General features: G+C 45.1%; 1 protein-coding gene across 1 annotated transcript in view; it reads right to left on the bottom strand.

Moving 5' to 3' along the window:
* Positions 1–287: 287 nt before the first annotated feature.
* Positions 288–21,411, bottom strand: part of CUBN (cubilin) — a 280,069-nt gene continuing 258,945 nt past the window's right edge. Inside the window, 7 exon segments of the mRNA XM_032622320.1 lie at positions 288–809; positions 4,323–4,558; positions 6,247–6,412; positions 9,769–9,950; positions 10,845–10,992; positions 12,347–12,552; positions 12,917–13,079. Of these exon segments, the coding sequence (XP_032478211.1) occupies positions 702–809; positions 4,323–4,558; positions 6,247–6,412; positions 9,769–9,950; positions 10,845–10,992; positions 12,347–12,552; positions 12,917–13,079 (1,209 nt within the window). The 3' untranslated portion in view covers positions 288–701.

Raw genomic sequence — 21,411 nt, 5'->3', positions numbered from 1 at the left:
TTCTTAGTAAGATTTAACTTTGCATATTTAACCTAACGTCTCTTGGTTAAAGGCAGCAGAAAACATGGTCAAAGCATTGCTTAACTATGTATAACTTCGCATCTCGTGTTGTTAAACTGCGAACAGACAACAGTGGTACGTAGGGAAACTGCAGCACAGAGAGTTAAGGAAGTTAACTAGAAAGGCTAAAATTCAAACGCAGGCAGCTTGGCTCCGGAGTTCCTATAGTGAAGAACTCATATACTTTTTTAAAATGGAAATATTCAACTCGAAATTTTACACATACCCCATAGTGAAAGACAAATTTTAATGAGTTTAAAAAAATAATGCAGCATCACTGTTTACATTTCAGTATGTTTATCATCCCCAATTTGACATTCACAGTGAAAACGGTACTTCTATTTTATTAGCTTTTGAAAATGTACAGCACGTATGCCATAATCATTTCCACCCCTTTAAAGGATTCTAGAAAATTTCAGCTCAAAATATTAGATTAAAGAAGCTACATTCTACGTGCAAAAAATGTATACAAATATTGATTCCACATGTGCTTTGATGAAAAACAAAGAAGTTCGGATTATTCTCAGTGGCACAGGCAGGGGGGACAGGTATCAGGATGGTAGAATCCCGGCCAGCGTGAGGTCTGAGGGTCCAGCCCCTGCAGAAAAACCAAAGTGCTGAGCAGACCCGGCCTCCTGCGGTTAGCTGGCCCAGGTTAACCGGATTGCTGACGGTCGGGCTGTATACTCCGCATGAAATGTTATGAAGACACGATGTGACGAGGCCACAAAGGGAGCTATGTCAGTGTCCTAAAATTGAAAAAAAGAAAAAAGAAAAAGAGAGAGAGAGAAGTAACAAATTATATATTTCACGGATTTGAAGGTTTCTCCAGAAGGTCAGGTGTAGTAAAGAAGTATGACATAAAGGAGCCTTCTAGAGTTGACAGTAAACCTGCATACATTTCTACAAGTAACCTTGCTAAGAATTGATGTAGAGACTTTACAAAAGAATGTTGCTGGGTCTGGTGGAGGTGACGAGGAGAAATGGGGGGCGACTAAGTGGGCACAGGGTTTCCTCCTGGGCTAACGAGAAGGTTCTAAAGCCGACTGTGGTGACGGCAGCTACCCAGCTCCGGGAACTGACTAAATGCTCTTGAATCTTACCCTTTAAGTAGATGATTTCTATGGTATGTGAATTAGGCCTCAATAAAACCATCACTAAAAATTCAATTTCCAATTCAAGTTCTTACTGAAATTTTCGTTTTTCTGAAGGGACACACAACTTATATCTGCAACTAAAACAAGCATATGAGTAAAATATACTACTTTCCCCCCTTAACATCTGTACTTTCCTTTTGGGGTTGATTTTCATATCTTTGGGGGGAACAGGGTGTGTGGGGGGGGGGCAGAAGCGGTGGGAGGTAGATGGGTCTCTGTTTTCTCTCATTTCTAAATCATTCATTTAATATTGATGGAGAGATTTCCGTGCTGTGGGTATTATTATTAGCACTAGGAATATAAAAAACAAACCAAACATGCCAACAGCCCTGTTCTCACGAATCTTACATCCTAACGGGAGGAGGCAAAGCAGGAAGCAAATAAGTCAGTAACACGCACAGTAGGTTGGATTGTCCTGGAGACAGAGCACGTCACACAGGGTCAAGGTTGCAGTCTGGGGACATGCTCCTCTGTTCTGCTCAGGTCCCCTGCCTTGGTCCTACCCAAGAGTCCTCAAAAAACAGACTTATTTCCAAGACAGCAAATTATTCACGTGAGTGCAGCAGAGGGATTTTTTTCCTAAGAGAGATGTCAAGGGGTACACAATATCGTACGTCCCTGTGCACATGCACTCTTTCCTTCCATTTCAACCCGCTCCCAAATTTCTACTTGGTATTCTATGCTGACAATCCAGTACGAGCAGATAACAGAAGTTTTAAACTCCCGTTTGATTCTCCTAATTTTCCTGCCATTCCTTCATGTTTCTAGATGTTCGGATTCTGTAACTGAGAGCAATGCCCGTGAACAATGACAATTATCATAAAAGAAAACATCTTCAAATCACCGTATGATTCGACATCTAAGGAGTAGCTCCCACCATCATTCTGTAAATAAACTGACTTCACTGGACTGGAAATGCTAAAGAAGTCAGTGGTATCTTTAAAAAAATAAAACAACTGCACTCAGAACTATGTCTACATTTATAAAATAAAAGTTAAAACTGAGAAAATATTGTAAACACCAATAGTTAAGAAAAACTGACATATCTAGTTATAGACTTGAATTTATGTGACATTGGTTTCAATGGCAGTAAGTTCTATCAGTGCCTCAGTTTCTCTTATCTGCAAAGTCCAGGGTATCAAATGGGGTTGTATGTTTGAAAGTCACTGAAAACCAAAAAAAAAAAAAAAAAAAAGTCATACAGACATAAAGTAATGGTATTGTGAAAATGTCTCTTTTTGAAATTGTTACAAATTTCAACTAAATGTCTAAGACTTAATCAGCTTCTAAATCTGGCATGTGATGCATTTACTGGGGTCTCTTTTCTGTGGGCCCCTGTGAACAACTGCAAGACAGTATCTGCGGATCAGGTGATGCAAATTCCTCCCCCCAAAATTAGCTCTGTGTATAAGGACAGAGCTACCAGAGAGTTTATTGAAGGGTTGTCTATAACCCAGAGGAGCTTCATTCAATAAATTAGGCTGCACCCAGAACACAAAACAACCCAATGATTAAGTACGATATACCAGTTTGTTTAATGGTATGGTAAGATGTTAATGATGTATCAGTCAGTGGACAAAAACACACCACAAAACAATATAAAGTACCTGTGCATAGGCAAACATATTCAAAAGAAAGTGTTTAGAAGAATATATGGGAGGATTCTCAGGGTTTTAGAAAAATGTGTCTATTTTTTGATATTTCTGAAAATAACATTTATCAATTTTACAAACTGTAAGTTATACCCTAAAAACTCCCTCGACTTCCAGCAGATGTAATTCTCTGTCAGTTTGATTAGAAAGCACAAATGAGTAAAGAGCAAAATGGTAAGAAACAGGTAACTTCTCATCAGTAGTCACATTTCCCTTACATGAAAGCTCTGTAAACATCTACTTGCACATAAAAATGGGAGGGCACTGAGGGCAGATGTAAGCAGTACTGAGTCAACATCAGAATTCTAACTTGATGCTTAGGGAAGATCTATTAAGTCGAGATTTACAAAAACAAACTGTTAGTCCCCAGGCTAATTGTTAATATCCCCGTGCATTTCTTCAAAGAATTCCTACAATTTTCAGCAAAAAGTGAACGAAACGGAGCCGGGCATCCAAAGTTTCTATACAGTCAGCCCTCCATAAGGGTAGGTTCCACATCGCGGATTCAGCCAACCACAGAATCCAGCAGATACACAACCCACGAATACGGAACCCGCAGATATGGAGGACTGACTGAATTCACCGCACTAGGCCAGGTTTTGGTTTTTTTAATTTACTTATTTTTATTTTTGGCTGCGTTGGGTCTTTGTTGCTGCGCGTGGGCTTTCTCTAGCTGCGGGGAGTGGGGACTACTCTTCATCGCTGTGCGTGGGCTTCTCACTGTGGTGGCTTCTCTTGCTGCGGAGCATGGACTCTAGGCGTGCAGGCTTCAGTAGTTGTGGCACGTGGGCTCAGTATTTGTGGCTTGCGGGCTCAAGAGCGCAGCCTCAGCAGTTGTGGCGCACGGGCTTTGTTGCTCTGCAACATGTGGGATCTTCCCGGACCAGGGCTCGAACCCGGGTCCCCTGCACTGGCAGGCGGATTCTTAACCACTGCGCCACCAGGGAAGTCCCTAGGCCAGTTTTCATAAGAGAGTTGAGCATCGAGGATTTGGTATCCGTGGGGGGTCAACAGAACCAATCCCCTGCAGACGCGGAGGGAACACTAGTTCTATTCATGCAGAAATAACATGGATAGTCAAACCTGGGCGGTGCATTGAAATCACATACGGAGCTTTCAAAAAACAGCATGCCACAGATACTCCCCCAGAAATTTTGATTCTGTAGGTTGAGTGGGGACTGGAAGGCTGTGATGCTAAACAACTGCATAGGTGATTCTGATGCACAAGTTTGGTTAACTAGTCAAGTTTGGTTAACTATTACTATTAATTTAACTCAATGCCCACTAGGTGGCACTCGTGCTCCCAAAATAAAAAGGAAAGTCAGAAACCTGAATTTGAAGAAGTACCGTGTACTCTCTAACTGCGTGAGTCTGCCTTTAAAGGTGACTTTTTAAGCTCCTTTCATTATTTAAAAATAACAATTGGGAGTTTTTAAAAGTTTGTTTTACTCACTGCGCCGCAATACGGTCCAGACGATGGAGAGTTAGCATCCGGGCCGTCGTAGAGCAGGAGATAGTTCTGGACGCATTCTCCGGGATCGTCAATGCTGATAAAGTAGAAGCTGACGGTGACGGGCCTTCCCGCAGGAGCAATGATGGTCCATTCGCAGTGAGTGTTGTTTGGGTAAGTGCCGGGATAGCCAGGGCTGGTGACCGCGCCGCTGTCTCCGTAAAGAGTCCCGCCACAGTCTGCAAGGAAACAGGTGCGCGAAGCTTCAGTCAACCAAGTAGAAGCAATCAGCGCGCTTTAGCGCACTTAAGGCAAAGAGACAGTTGTTCTCTCAAGGTGCTAAGGCCCTCTGCAAGAAAAACGGGGTCAGGAACCCTTTTCCTGTCCCTCCTGCGGGCTGTACCCCCAGCCCCTCACTACCTGCCCCGCTCCCACCTCCACCAAATATCCCTCCCCGCCTCTCACGGCTTAGGAAGGGCTTCCTCCAGATCTTTGCTTTGAAAATAGTGGGTTGAGAGCACAACGGGAAAACCAGGACTTGGGAAAGTAACTGCAGGAGAGAGTGAGGTAGATCTCGGGTGCTTTTGATGGTGTGGCGCTCCCCAGAGGCAGTGAGCGAGGTGATGAGGATATGGGTGAAGTAAAATTCAAAGGGAAATTCCGGGGAAGAACCAAAGAAAGAGGTGTGTTATTTAAGGTTCTGGCAGTAATGATTCTCAAAGTGACTTTACCAGGCTGATAACTGACAGTTCCAAGACTGATATGCTTAACAAGCCAAAGCCCTTTAAGCATTGGTGCTAATTTGTTCGATGCGTTCATTTGCACAGGAAAGCTATCGTTATTTAGACCAGACAGCCATGGGCATCCCGATATCCTACGCAGAGGAAGAAACTGCGTAGCATAACTGAGAAGCACTGGGGTGGGTCTCTGACCACTGGAGGTTTAGTCCTGCCTCTGCCACGATCTAGCCGTGCGTTTTAGGCAACGCATCAGTTTGGTGTTTTATCTCCTTGTCTGTAAAATTAGGGCATAGAGATCATCAGTACCAAGAAATCGTTATCTACAATTGTCTTAATAGAATCCTCTTCTAGTCCTCTAGTACATTTAAAATGAGTCCTGGGCTTCCCTGGTGGCACAGTGGTTGAGAGTCCGCCTGCCGATGCAGGGGACACGGGTTCGTGCCCCGGTCCGGGGAGATCCCACATGCCGCGGAGCGGCTGGGCCCATGAGCCATGGCCACTGAGCCTGCGCGTCCGTGACGGGAGAGGCCACAACAGTGAGAGGCCCGCCTACCGCAAAAAAAATAAAATAAAATAAAATAAATGAGTCCTTTTTATCATTCTTATTTTGAAAGTTTTTAGATATTTGTGGGGACATTTCATAAAGATATCCCTTCTCTCTTGAGTTAAGTGCATTGACATGACAAATTTCCTTCACTTATTGGTAAACAGCCAACCAAAAATGCAGGAAGGTGCTTACTACTCTGTAAAAGCCATTAACCTCCAGGACTGCCAAGAAATGAAACGCGGCCTCCAAGGAACACAGCTGTTTATACGTACGCAAGTATGTGTTCATAACTTGGCTTTCTGGCAAACTTAAAAAAAAAATCCTCAGAGGACTACTTTGATGATCAAACCAAAAGTTAAAAATAATGACAAAATCAGAATTTATAAAGGAACTTAAAAATCTTTGTACCTTATTTGTGCTTTATATGTAAATATATATCCTTTAATATAGAGAAATAATGAATAAAAGTAGCATTTTTTAAATCGCTATACTTTCAGTGTTAAAAAAAATCTCTATTTTTAATGGAAAATAATCAAGTACACTGATTGGGGAAAAGGTCACTTTAACTGTCTTCTTCTATTAGACGCTGTACGTTTTTCTCAGCTGCATTACCTTCCCTTACAAAGCGCCAGGGTCTTACCAGAGGGTGATGAGGTCCAGATAATTTCATATCCACGGCCGGAAGTTGCACTGTCACTCTTAAATCGTAGGTATAGTTCACGACTTCGGGAGAAAATGGGATTCGGCAACAGAGTCCCACAGAACGTGCCCAGCAATGGCGAAGTGCTCTCGCTTCCATTTCTTACCTTTAAAAACGAGTCATTAATGATTACACTTAGACCTATCGTACCTTCTTCTCTGATTTATCATCACTATACGTTAAGACGTGAGACAACTGGAATGACCACTTTTTTGGGGAAAACTTTGTCTTTTTATGTACTCAATGGAGGGTTAATACACACAGAAGTCACCTTCACTTGCAAAGGAGAGAAACCAATTTGTAGATCAAAAACCATTTACAGTTGGATTCAGAAATATCTGTTAATCTCCAGTAACTAAAACACGACAGCATGTTTCTATAACCAGCCAGTTGACTGGTGTATAACAAATTGGTTGTATCTTTCTTCTTGGGGAGACACTTTGAAGAAGGTAGTTAAAGTGAATTTTAAAAAGATGGGTCGGGGGAGAAAAATATTATCTGCTTTGTTTCCAGTCAACGCCGTTCTACTTTCTTCATTGTACTGCACTTATGTTTTCATCTCCCGTTGAAAATTGCTTGGCTATAAAGGGGCCATGAAAAAACAACGTCCAAAGTATGACAAGGTTCAAAACGAAAGGAATTTCTACATGGGAAAAGGACATAATTCAAAGAGTCTTTAATATTTCTGACTCTTGGATTTACTTTAAAAACACTTTGTGAAGCTGAATAGATTTTTTTTTTTTAATTCACTGTATGGAGTAGACACGTGTGAACACAGGAAACGTGTTGGCGTGTGAATGCAGGTGAGCACACTGTGGATTCAGCCACGGTTTGTCCTCAAGCCCGGCTCCTGCTGCACATTCCCGAACAGCCCCACTCGGAGGAGGACTCTTGTGCAGACACGTGATCCAGCAGTGTAGGGTTGGAACCAGCTCCGCATGGATGGAGGCTGACTCTATGTTGATACGTATATTTAAGATCTTGGAAGTCCCTCCAGTCCCTTTTTAATCCCATAGTTTAACATGTGGTTACTTGCCGGTTGTCTTAAGTCACCCAGTGTCTTCAGAGGTGTGGTGGGTCGTCTTGTTGGGTTGTGTTGATCTGGAGAGAGCCCTTTTCTTTTCGGCCGTGCCCCGCAGCTTGTGGGATCTTAGTTCCCTCATCGGGGATCAAACCCAGGCCCTGGCAGTGAAGGTGCAGAGTCCTAACCATTGGACCGCCGGGGAATTCCCTGGAGAGTTTCCTTTTAGGTCTATGGAGTAGCCAGTGGGAGAGGAAAATGCCTTTCTGGTGCTTTTGGGGTTATTCTGCTAAGTGTTTACACAAAGTAGCCTTGCCATGGATGGAACAGCCAGTTAGCTGTCAGCAGACAGAGAGGGCTGCCGTAGTCAAGAATGCCCACCTGCCCCACTACAGTCTTGGCTTTGGGTCTTTTTCCTCTGGTCCTCTTTAGAAAGCTGATGCTCTGAGAGGAGAAGCGAGATACTAATTCCCACTGATGTGCTAATGGCTTGTCCTTTTCCTTTCTCTCTGCACAGGAGGAATGGGACAAGGAGAGGAGAGGGCATCTCTGGGACTTCAGGTGACTCTGGAAGGGGAAGTGAAGGCAAATGCAAATTCCAAATGGGGCCCAGAGCTTGGTGTTCACGCGGTATAATACGGTCAGAGTCCTCAGTGAGAAATTTCCGTTCCCATCGCCGTGTACATGAATGGAACGCTGAGGCTGCAATAAGCCGTGCCGGAATCTTCCCGCCGAAAACCAGACACAGCAGTGCTTTACAGGCCTGAGTCGCAGCTTCCTGTCTTTGCTTATCGCACAGGAAGTTCCAGAGCCGTTTCTATGAGATAAGGAGGGGCAGCAGGGTGCAGGAGGGCAGTTGTCACCCCCCAGGGCTGGAGAGTCAGCCGTTGCTCCCCAGCATCCAGGGGCAAATGGCAAAGTTAACTTCAGTCGGGCTTCCCTGGTGGCGCAGTGGTTGGGAGTCCGCCTGCCGATGCAGGGGACACGGGTTCGTGCCCCGGTCCGGGAAGATCCCACATGCCGCGGAGCGGCTGGGCCCGTGAGCCATGGCCGCTGAGCCTGCGCATCCGGAGCCTGTGCTCCGCAGCGGGAGAGGCCACAACAGTGAGAGGCCCGTGTACCGCAAAAAAAAATAGTTAACTCCAGTCGATAAGGGTCAACTCAGGCTTGAGGCGAACCACGAGTAGCTGCGCTGTGACTATGGGCTGTCAGGATGATTCTCCCTGCTTCCATAGCCCACCCCTCCCCTCGTGTCTGCTTTACGCTCCACGTCACTGTTCGGACTCCATGGTGGGTGAGGTGCGTAGGTGTGAGTCTAATGACCTGATTGACGCAAACACTCCTGTCTCTCCCTCGTTTCCTCTCTGTTACATCTGTGTCCTCCCCAGTCTCCTACTGTGGCTGATGTCCCCCATGAAAAGGCATGAGCTTCCTGAGTACTTACTGCTCTAGAGGTCGCAAATAGTCATTAACAAAGGACTTCGATGAATTTTACAGGGGGAGCTTTCCAGGATAACAAAACTCTGTAACAGGCATAAAGGAGAAAACAAGCTGTTTGGAAACCTTACGGGAAGATTCGCATGTACACGAAACAAAGCCGACTTCGGGTGTCTTGGGCTAAGGTTTCGATGTGAATTCAGTTCAGAGGGATTCAGCATCTTTGTACATACAAGCCTGACAGGGCACCTCAGTTTATTTCCTAGGAGTGAATACATTTCCAACAGAGTCTGCAAAGGACGCTGGAGGGAGCTGGAGGGTTTTTATGGCAAAATATGGGCAGTGAGTTCCAGACACAGGAGGGTTCTCTCTCGGTGGGGTGGGGGACAGGCAAACAGCAAAGGTGCTTCTTCATCCAGATGGGGAGGAAGGAACAGACCACTCTACCTTCCTCTGCCCAACACGCGTCAAGGAAAGACTCTCCTTAGAGAACACTGAAGATGCTCCAGACTTACTGTGGCCAGCAGGGAAATCACCCAAACTATTCAGTCTCGCATAGTTTCATTTTTACCTCGACACCAGGCACCCTTAAAGTCAGAGTTCTCATCTGTGTCCAAAACTAGCACTTTGCACTTGGACCTCCCTCACTTCCGGTCTCAACTCACACGTTAGCTCCTTTAAGAAAACTTCTCTGTTCCCAGACTAATTAGGTGCCCCAACCGTGCTGGCTCTGATAGTCAACAGGATGGACAACTTCCTGTCTGTCTTTCCCACGGAAGTGTGAGCCTCCAGGGGACCCTGAATATGTCTTGTTCCCTCCTGGATTTCTGGTGTCTGGACCTAGGAGATGGTTGGCAATTGCCTAAGCATTTAGGCAATGAAAGGATAATGAATAATTTAATGAAATGAGGAAGGGATATGAGTAGCAGAGAAAAACGAGAAAAATCTTAAGGGATCCATTATCTTCTAAATAATTATTTACATGATATTCAAATGTATGTTACCTCCAAGAAATCACATGTGCAGTCACTTGAGTCCTCGATGTCAAAGGAGTGAAAGAAGAGAGAGATGGTGTGGTTATGAGGGGCTGTGAGCACAACTGTGCAGTCCACGTTACTGCTGTAGCCGCCCGGCCAGCCGGGACTCCTCAGGTTGCCAAATGCCTTCTTATATTCTCGGTTGCAATCTTAGAGGAAAGACAACAGTCGTCATTAACGTACACCGCACAGTATTTAGTGCTCCTTCAACTTGACAGGAATAATTCAAAGAGCTTATTAAATGGGAACAAACTTCAGAAAAGAAGCTAACCTCGCCCCTTCATTTACCTTTGAGATTACTGAGATCCCAAGACTTAAAGCGAACGACACACTGAGCAAATGCAGTGCAGTGTCTTCACACAAAACACCCCCGTGTGAGATAGTAAATGAGTAAATGTGCACCCTCTCCTGTGAGAACAAACATTCTAGCATTCTCCATGCTTTTCTGATGACATTTAGACTCTTCGGGCATAAAGGCTCTTGAAGAAGATTTTTCTTCAAATCCTTTGATGAATTATTTGTTCTGATAGAACTGGCAACTTACCGTTCTTGACCATGGTTGGTAAAAATTACCCAGAGCGTTTTCATTTGTTTGTTTTAATCAAAGGCAGCTTTGGTTTTAATCAGGCTTGAAATGAACATTACATAAAGTGTTCTCTGGAAATAAACTTCTCAGTGACAGAATCAAGTAATTCTTTCAAGGTTCCTTGGTTTTTCCAAAGTAATTTTCTAAGATATAGTGATTCTTCTACATGGTTAAGTGAATAATTAATACAATAACTGGTATATTTTTTAATTAATGACATGAACTTTGAAGGATATGCTGCCATTCTCGATATTTTAATTAATATTTTATTCACTTTACCTCTTCAGAAGTCAACTTTAGTAATTTGCTATATTGGGCCTGGCTTCTAGTAAAGAGTCTTACCTCATTTGGGTGTGGTTTATGTCAACAAACCTTAATTTACTCAAGGGGGTCAATTCTAGCTGTAGTTGTAATAATGGCAGTTTTTCTGAATAAAAGATGAAATCTCAGAGCTCACCTGCAATCTGATAGGTAAAACCCACTCTAGAGTTTATGTTAAAAACTTCCGATTTAAAAGTGACGACTGCGGTGCTCATGGAAGAATAAAATGTGGGTACAGCTGAAGCATTTCTGCCGCAGAACCGAATTCCTGGATTTCCATTACTCTGAAATGAAACGGAAGCCAAATGCCGGTAGATTTAGTATCAAAAGAGAATAGGCCACAGCAGAACTTAAATTGCATACAAAAATATGGCTTAAATATTCAGCCATGGAGACCAGTTACAGAGTTTAATGCACTCTGCAGTAAGACTTCACCTTGGCCTTGGAATCTACAGGTGTCTCGCAGTCTTCGAGGGGTGTGGGTGGGAAGTAGGGAGGCCACATTTCTGCTGAAACCATGGGGTGGACGCCTGCCTACTGAAAATAGGACCTTCCCGGGGCTTCCCTGGTGGCGCAGTGGTTGGGAGTCCGCCTGCCGATGCAGGGGACGCGGGTTCGTGCCCCGGTCTGGGAAGTTCCCACATGCCGCGGAGCGGCTGGGCCCGTGAGCCATGGCCGCTGAGCCTGTGCTCCGCAACGGGAGAGGCCACAACAGTGAGAGGCCCACATACCACAAAAAAAAAAAAAAAAAAAAAAAAGACCTTCCGTCTCCCTCCGCTTCCTATCCAAGGCCTGTGCCGTCGCTCAGAGCGCATCCAGGCTGTCGGAGGAGCTCAGTTCTACTGGGGCTTCTCCATTGCTCTGAACTCTGTAAGGCTAACCAGCACCGCTACTGGCCCTGCCTCACCGCCGCTTAGCAAACCCGGAGTGGATGACCTCCTCGATCCGGAGAGAGACAGCCCGGGCGTTCCCAGGAGCCCCCGCTAGGCGTCACCCTCAGTTCAGGAGCCCTCCCTCTGCACACGTTCCCGGAATAATCTGATCGCTCTCGTACCGCGACTACCTACTCACACGATGATGACGCCCTGATCTTCAGGCATTCTGTCGACATTACACCGCTATGGTCAACCGTCTCCTCAACATCTAACCCCATGGGCAATTCAGACTCATCATTTTGTTTTTAAACCAACAGAGCTTTGCTCTATGTTCTTAACCATGACTATAGTCCCACTAGACTGGTACCAAACGCCTTCTTAACTCTTCCTTCCAATTCGTTCCACACACAGATCCCGCTGACTGCAGAAGTGCTTCTCCATGGAGCACTGCTGTCAGAACACCAGAGAAGTTCATCAGAAATGCAGGTTAATGGGCGTAAGTAGGGGAACTGGTCTCTGAGGGTGGGCCCAGGCGCAGGCACTTTTACCAAGACACCCAGATGTTCCTTAGGCACATGACCTACAGACCAAGTTCAGGTTTCTTAATGCCTATAAATAGAGGGTTTTGTAAATGGCTGAAAACCACATTAGGCTGGAAGTAACTCCGAGGTCTTCTTTAGTCATGCCCTCAGTACTTCAAGTGTTTTGCAAATACTGGTGAAAAGGCCATACGTGTGACTGTCATTCATCCTATAATTGTTACCTCTGGTGGGTCCTGAAACTCTAAGTAGTTCTGGTCACAGTCTTGTGAGTGCAGCTCAAGTGCCCACACAGTAATCATGACCTGCTGATGTAGAGGAGCTTCAATGACCCAAGTACAGGTGGAAAATGGGACAGCTGGGTCTGATGAATTGGGTGACGAAACACTCTGTGGGGTCCAAGTTGCATTATATGTTCCGCCACAAGGCACTGAGATGGGAAGAAAGACACAACTTAGAAGACATTTTACTTGTAACTCATCACACATATTTAAAATTCTGCTTTCCTTACTCTTCCAGCCCAAAGGAGCTATATTTACATCATTCTATGAAGGATTTATGGTCTATATTCTTGACTAAGAATTGTACCAAATTTGTACCATGGATTAAAACACGGAGTAATTAACGTCGTGTTTAGTAACTGACATTGCACTTAGACAGTCATTAGCATTGAGCATAGTAATTAACATTGAGTTTAGTAATTAACACTGAGTATAGATATAAGCACGGCAGTATTTTTAGTGCATAAATACACATGTCTTTCACACTGTGTAAAAATGTCTCAGTTTACTCACTGTCCACGATGGTATATGTAGCATTAAATCCTTCCCTTTCTAAAGTTAAGTCACTGACAAATTGAACTGTAAGGAAGTTCCCAGAAGAAATAAATGGAGCAGGTACGGTGGAACCACAAAATGTTCCAGCCAAGTTGGCATTTTCACTGTCCCCATCATATAACTGAAAAGAAAAACAGCTCATTAGTTATCCATTATTCACAAAGAAGCTGCACATTGTACACTAAAATGGACATGAAGTTACGACAGGTCATGGTTAAGAATCTTACACTAATGTTCTGTTTTAAAAAAATATTTATTTTTATTTATTTATTTGGTTGCACCGGGTCTTAACTGCAGCTCAAGGGCTCCTGAGTTGCGGCTCGCTGGCTTCTTTAGTTGTGGCACGTGTGCTCCTTAGTTGCGGCATGTGAACTCTTAGTTGCGTCATGCATGTGGGATCTAGTTCCCTGACCAGGGATTGAACCCAGGCCCCCAGCATTGGGAGCGCGGAGTCTTAACCACTGCACCACCAGGGAAGTCCCTACACTAATGTTCTTAAAGCTAGTTTTAATTTAGGAACAGAATTGCTATTGAATCAATTATACTATAATGATTTTTAGTAAAAACCTGGTATATTGCCTGAAGTTTTTTTTTTTTTTTTCTCATTGGGAAAGTAAAATTCGATTTAAAAAATGATGTGGCATTAGAGCCAGCAAACCCATCGCTACTGTCACCTCCGCCCTCCCTGCCGTGCTGCTCCAAACCATCATGGTCTCTCGCCTGATTCTCACTGCAGCCTCCCCACGGGTCCCCCTGATCTGCTCTTGACCCTCTAGAAGCTGTCTTCAGCACATCAGCCAGAAGCTATAGTTTAAATGTAAGTCAGACCAGGTCACTGCTCTGCCGAGAACCCTCCTCACTCCTTCTCATCCACTCGAAGCCGTTACGACGGCCTTCGAGGCCTGATAGCATCTGCTCCCAGCCCCATTCCCGGCCTTTCCGATCTGACCTCTCACTGCCACTTTCTTTGCTCTGCTCCCTGCGCGATCCCGGCACTCCTGCATCCCGGCTGTTGTGTCTGCAGTTCCCTTTGCCTGGAATGCCCTCCTATTTATCCACCTGGTTTCATTCCCCTCTGTTGCTTTAGGCCTTTACTCAGATACCACTAACTCACTGAAACCTTCCCTGAACACCCCTATTTAACATGCAAGCTCTCCCAATATCCCCTTTCTCCTTCCCAGCTTCACTTTTTCTCCAGAGCACGTATTACCTTCTACATCATACGTATGTATATCTTCATATATAATTTAATTTACTGTCTTCCCCTCTGAAGAGAATGCAAGTTCCATGAAAGCACAGGCTACTGTCTGTTCTATTCACTGATAGGTCCCCAGTTTTCAGAAGAGTGGCACACAAAAGGCATTCAATAAATATCTAAGGAATGAAAAAGTGATTCCTCTCTCCCGCTACCCACCCCCCCAAGCCTGCTCTCCCCAAGTCGTCTTTATGTCAGTAAAGGGCTCAACGCCTCAGCCGCCCTGATTCCTCCCTGTGTCTTCCTGACCCCGCATCTACTTTGCTCCACCTTCAACATCTATCCCAAGGGTTCCATGTCCACTGCTCCCACAGTGCTCCTTCACCTGTATTGTTATAACATTCCCTGACAGCTCTGGTTCCACAGAGCATTCTCCACCGAGCTGCCTGAACATTTGCAAGCTTAGAGTAGAATACACTCCTGCTTGGCCTACAATATCACCATGGATCCCCACTGCATCTGAAGTAAAACTCCACCCTCTTTACCGTGGTCTACAAGCCCCTCTCTGGTCTGGCCTGGGCCGCTCTTGGCCGTCGCCCCCTCCCCACATTCCTGTAACTCCCCCAGGCCCTGACAAGTCTCTCTGAGCTGCCCCTCCTGCCAGGAGCTTTCTGCTCAGCCCTTGGACAGCATCATGGGGTCTCAGCTCAGACACCTCCTCCTCAGAGAGCCCAACCCTATCTAACGGGCACTTCCCCAATATCTTCCTGTTCTTCTTCCCTACGATGATTAAAACGTACCTTATTATTATTTTTTTTTTTTTTTGCGGTACGCGGGCCTCTCACCGCTGTGGCCTCTCCCGCTGCGGAGCACAGGCTCCGGACGCGCAGGCTCAGCGGCCATGGCTCACGGGCCCAGCCGTTCCGCAGCATGTGGGATCTTCCAGGACCGGGGCGCGAACCCGCGTCCCCTGCATCGGCAGGCGGACTCTCAACCACTGCGCCAGCAGGGAAGCCAAAAAACATACCTTATTTATTGCTTATTTACCTCTTCTGGTCTCTCACCCACCAAGCATGTAATTCCCACGGGCAGAGGACTTTGATTCCACTGTGTGTTGCCAGCACCCAGAGCAATTCCCACAAGAGCCTTCAGCAAATGTCCGTTGAAGTAGCGAGTGCTTGGATTTCTCTCAAACGCATTACTAGAAAACAAAGTGTTGGGACTTCCCTAGTGATGCATTGGCTAAGGATCTGCCTGCCCATGCAGGGGACGCGGGTTCGAGCCCTGGTCCAGGAAGATCCCGCATGCCGCGGAGCAACTAAGCCCGTGCCCCACAACAAGAGAAGCCACCGCAATGAGAAGCCCGCGCACCGCAACGAAGAGTAGCCTCTGCTCACTGCAGCTAGAGAAAGCCCGTGCACAGCAACGAAGACCCAACGCAGCCAAAAATAAATTAATTAATAAATAAAGACTTGACCTTTAAAAAAAAAAAACTCTAACATCAAATTTTCAAAACAAACAAGTGTTCTCCACCTGAGTAATCTCTACTGCATTTCTAAAACAAGTATCTGTGTGCCTATCCAAATATTGAATTTATAACAGAACAATGGTGTGTTATAAACCTCAGCATAGCCATTACCGCTGACATTATTTTAAAAGGCTGGGAATACATAAAATAGAAATGGTTAAAAACAGTCAAGTCAAAATAAACACAAAACAAATTTACCACTAGATGACACTGTTTCTCCTGCTTAAACGATTTTAGTAAAATTTTAAAGCCAAAAGAAACCGGAGAGTTGAGTGATCTAATCCCCTCATTTTATAGAAGAGCAGATTTGCCAAGTTTTAGGTAATGTACCTTTTCTGGTAAACAAGTTAAAATTTTATAACCATTGCTGCCTCTATAATCACGTTATATTGGCAAGCATTTTTATTCTATGTACTGTGTGCCAGGCCTCCAACCAAGGTTCTGTGTATACAGGGATGCATAAAGCACTTTCCAGACACTAATCTGATTCACAAATAATGAGACAGAGATATTCATAAATTAAATATATGTGTGTGTGAATTATACGTAAAATAGAGAAACGTAAGTGCTACAGGAGAAGAATTCAATGTATCAGGGTAACCCAGATGATCGAGCCAGGACAAACCTCACACGGACATTTGAACTGGTATTTGAAAGTAAGTAGAGACCTTCCAGACCTAGAAGAGAGGAAGGGCATCCCACCCTGATGGACAAGGTATGGAAGGCCACGGAAATAAAAACGGCCTGGCGTGTGTCAACACCTGCCCACACTGTGACCAACCTGGAGATCGGGGTGAGAGAACAGAGGTGGGATTGGGAAAGTTCACTGGGACGAGACTGACGTTTCCCACACTTCGTGCGAAGGACTGTGTATCTTCCCCTACGTGAGTTGTAAGATCCGATTTGGGTTTTAAGTAGGTGACTGGTCAGTACGATGGAAGGAAGTGTCCTACGTGCCCGGCCTCGAGCTGGCGTTTGCATTAGCTCACTCACTGCTACCATAAAATTTCTCCCAATGGAGCTGAAATAGGGCAGCTGATGGAGGCTCCCGGCCCCCTGTGTAACCGAGGCCATATTTTCTTCCCCTGCTCTCCCATCCCTGACGCCTCCACCACGACCTCACGCAGGGTGGCTTTATAGAGAATGGCAGGAGGAACCCTAAGCAGCGCTGCTGATGCGAAACCCTACGCGCACTAGGAGGTAAATGGTGCCGGGAGCGGCACCGTCACCAGCAGCTGCGCAGTGCCTTCCGGGAGCACACACCAATGCCATGACGGCTTTGGGCCTGGGGCTTGAATTATGCCCTAAGTTTTAAGTCTTGTGGACGCAGATAAGTGCTGAGAGGAATTTTGTGTTTGCTCGGCTTGTAAACCTCTTTAACGGTGGCACGTATTAGAATCTAGTTAAGGCCCGGAAGGAATTGCACAAATAATCTAGTGGAAGAGAGCCTCCGACTACACCTTCTGCCAGATCCTCTCCTTTGCTCAGCCATCGATTGGAGCAGCTAAAGAAAGTAGGGAAGGACATTTTGGGATTTTAATTTCTATGAACTTTTAATGCATGAAGGCAATAGGCTTTGATATTGGGCTTTAATTCTTTTTAAATTTAACTCCAGGGCTTTCCTGGTGGCACAGTGGTTGAGAATCTGCCTGCCAATGCAGGGGACACGGGTTCGAGCCCTGGTCTGGGAAGATCCCACGCGCCGCGGAGCAACTGCGCCCGTGAGCCACAACTACTGAGCCTGCGCGTCTGGAGCCTGTGCTCCGCAACAAGAGAGGCCACGACAGTGAGAGGCCCGCGCACCGCGATCAAGAGTGGCCCCCACTCGCCGCAACTAGAGAAAGCCCTCGCACAGGAACGAAGACCCAACACAGTCAAAAAATAAATAAAATAATAATTTGAAAAAAAATTTTAACTCCGTAATTTTAGACATTAGTTTCCTTAGGACTTTATTATTTAACATTTCCCTGGGAATGTGATAACGGGGGAATTTTGATAGTCTTATTTGAAGCATCTCTACATTGCATCTCAGAGTGTCTTCATGAATTCTTTGATTGTACTGTGGGACTTCTGACAGGGTCCACAGGACAACAGGCCTGGGCATAATTTGGGATGAGAATGAGAGTAGAGAGCGATTTTTTAGGTTTGGGGTTGAACTCTGATCCTTTACAGAAACTTTTTGGGAAAACATTTTATTGGTGCCAGTGATCTCAGGAAGATCCACTAAGGGGCAATGACGAGAATCCCCTCTAACTGCAGGAATTTTTTTTTTTTTTTTTTGTGGTACACGGGCCTCTCACTGCCGTGGCCCCTCCCGCCGCGGAGCACAGGCTCCGGACGCACAGGCCCAGCGGCCATGGCCCACGGGCCCAGCCGCTCCGCGGCACGTGGGATCCTCCCAGACCGGGGCACGAACCCGTATACCCTGCATCTGCAGGCGGACTCTCAACCACTGCGCCACCAGGGAAGCCCCAGGAATTTTTATATAACAATAAAAAATAGTATTATCGTATGAAATCATTAATATTATTAATATGACTATTACGTAATCTCAATGCTCTTTTCCAGTGTCTGGCATATAGTAGGTGCTCAAATTAACATTTATGGAATGAATGAACAGTAGGTACCACCCCATAAGGATAGGGATCTGACGCCTCCATAACTGCTGATGCCTCCCCAGAGATGGACAGCCCTCCACCCACGGCCAATCACAGACTGAATGGTTAAGCCCAGTGGGTTAAGATAGAAGTTTTCCATGGGAACAGTGCCATCCCCTAGGGATTGTTTTGCACAAGTGTGGTGTTTTGGGCTCATCACAATAGTTTGAGGCTATAGCTGGCGTCTAGCACTTAGAAACCACGCTGCAGAATCCCATCAAAATTCAGGACGCGTCTGCAAAGTGAAGATTTATTCTAGGTCCTACATACCTATGAATGTCCCACCAGACGTGTGTAATGAAACTGTTTAAAATTCTTTATCCCAGGACCTAAGCCCATTCTGTATATAAACACAAAAATATTTTGCACAGTTTTAATATATACCAAATTTCCAAGAAGGCAATTATTACGTAAGTTGAGGGAAGTCTGTAGTTCGTTCTGTTTAGAACCATTTGATTTGAGTCTTCCACCATTCCGGAAATTCATATTGTGGATGGGCGCTGCTATTGACATTTAAGTTGCAAACAGAGCTACCCCGTAGCACTTTAAATGTATGCCTGTGCATTGCCGCAAGTCCACATGTTAGAAGAATCTGACTACTTTATCTAGTGACTTAGCATAGCTGTATCAGAGCATTTACATATTGAAATACACACTATTCTACAGGCTTTCCTTTTATTTCTCCTTTTCATTGTATTTAGCATAGTTATAAATTGAAATTATGTATATGGCTAGGCTATGGCATAGATGACCTTTCACTTCAGATGGTCAAAGAATCATTAGAAAATTCTGGCTATTCCAAGGGGCACTGATTGCATTAAGAAGCTGGGCAGTGCTAGGAAGGAGGCGCCTCCTTTCTGCCAGTTGTTGTTTTTTGTTTTTGTTTTTCGCTTTGTTTTTTTGGCCACACTGCACGGCTTGCAGGATCTTAGTTCCCTGACCAAGGATTGAACCCAGGCCCTCAGCAGTGAGAGCACTGAGTCCTAACCACTAGACCACCAGGGAATTTCCCTACTGCAGTTATCTTAACAGCTTTCCAAGTCAACCCTTTCAAAAACAATAATGATACAATTACAAATGAATAATGGACTTGGCATGTTTTCACCTGTATATCTACCTACAGAATTAAATTAACTTTTCTAAAAAAGTGATTTGATTATAATCTCTAAGAAACAGTCTCAAATGAGTCAACTGTCCCATTTATCACAGAGAATCTCTTTAATAAAGGTACCTCCCGGCCTCACATTCCAAGAACTGCTCGGTGATCTGCCAGTTTAGTATAAGCTGGAGAAGTTGCCAACTGAGGGAAACTGCTTTCCCAAAAAGGAAAACAAAAGCAGATTTGAACAGAATTTCTTTTTTAAAAAAGGACATTTTATATTGAAGTTGGAGGATAACTCCTTGTTTTCAATATTGCTATGTCTATCCTAAATAGCTTGAGGACTTTTAGAAAATTAATGGTTCTTTTATTTATTTTTGTAATGTTTTTTGGCCACCCGACGCGGCTTGTGGGATTTTAGTTAGTTCCCCCATCAGGGATCAAACCCCGGCCCTCAGCAGTGAGAGCGTAGAGCCTGAACCACCGCACTGCCAGGGAACTCCCAATAGCTCTTTTGATTATATTATCAAATCACACATAGAAATGAATCTTGCAAATAAATCCAATCAGCCCTCCCCCTGGCAGGACCATATTCTAAACATCCCACATGAATTTGTATTTATAATAATGTATATCTAACTTAATTATTCATCATATTTTTTAAAAAGGAGATTCTATAGCCCTCATACCCATCTGGAATTACCCAAAGGGGGTAAAAAAGAAAGACATTTATGGTTACGCTGGGTTTGAGTCCATATTACCTGCCTCAAAAGCCTGTTACTCTTCTGTAGAATCAGGGTAGTGCTCAAATAGTCTTGAACCTCACCTCACTGCTGCTCTGGCCCCTTTGGTCTCATTTCAGACAAGAAGAATTCAACCCGAAAGGACATTCCTTGTTATCTGCAGTCTTTCGTGATCTCCCTCTGATCTGGCTTCTGTGCCAACACTTTATTTAAATGGTTGTCATCCTATCTAATGAGTTTTTTCTTTATCTTCACCCTTCTTGGCTTCTAATTTACAATTTAATAGCACTGACCGTGAATCCTTGCACGGTCAGTGCAAGGAGACCTTTCTCCCTCGCCTTCCGTGGTAACTGCATTATTCCTGGTTTGTCCATGTCTTCCATGACGCGTCTGTTTCTCCTCCTGCCTCTGCTTTGTCCTCTTTGGCTGCCTCACGCTGTACCTTTCCTGGAGTTGAGTGGGAGCCAGGCCTTCTAGCGCCATGCAGCCTCTCTCAAAGACAGCATCTCTCTCCTGATGTACGAAATGCTCTTTTGGGGCTTCCCTGGTGGCTCAGTGGTTGAGAGTCCGCCTGCCGATGCAGGGGACACGGGTTCGTGCCCCGGTCTGGGAGGATCCCACATGCTGTGGAGCGGCCGGGCCCGTGGGCCATGGCCGCTGAGCCTGCGCGTCCGGAGCCTGTGCTCCGCAACGGGAGAGGCCACAACAGTGAGAGGCCCGCGTACCGCAAAAAAAAAAAGAAGAAATAAGAAATGCTCTTTTGCTGCCTCCTGTCTGGGCTGCTGTCTTCTTGCTGGGGCTCCGCCCATTCTCTGCCCCGGGGAAATTTCACTTGTCTGCTCTGCTGTCATCCAGACTGAACCAATACTTACAAACCCATGGCCTCCTCCTAAGAGTACCAACATTCTTAGGCCCAGACCAGGGATGGAACCCACGCCCCCTGCAGTGGAAGGGTGGAATCCTAACCACTGGACAGCCCGCCAGGGAAGTCCCAGTACTGACATTCTTTTGATCTTCCCACCTTGGTTCTTTTCATAGTGAAAACGTAAGGCAGTCTATATGTAATGAAGTGCTCAAATGTGTATTTTGTCTATGACTTTTCTTTCTCTTACTTTTAAAACCAATTTCTGTAAAATTTAAGATAATTTTTGAACTTAAAAGTTTCTCTCACACCAAGGTTGTCATCTGCACCGTCTCTGTACCCTTCTTACCTAACAGTAACTTCTTCTGA

The sequence above is a fragment of the Phocoena sinus genome, chromosome 2, assembly GCF_008692025.1.
Source record: "Phocoena sinus isolate mPhoSin1 chromosome 2, mPhoSin1.pri, whole genome shotgun sequence".
NCBI lineage: Eukaryota > Metazoa > Chordata > Mammalia > Artiodactyla > Phocoenidae > Phocoena > Phocoena sinus.
Note: the sequence above shows the minus strand (reverse complement) of the source record. Positions and strands in the feature narration are given on the sequence as shown.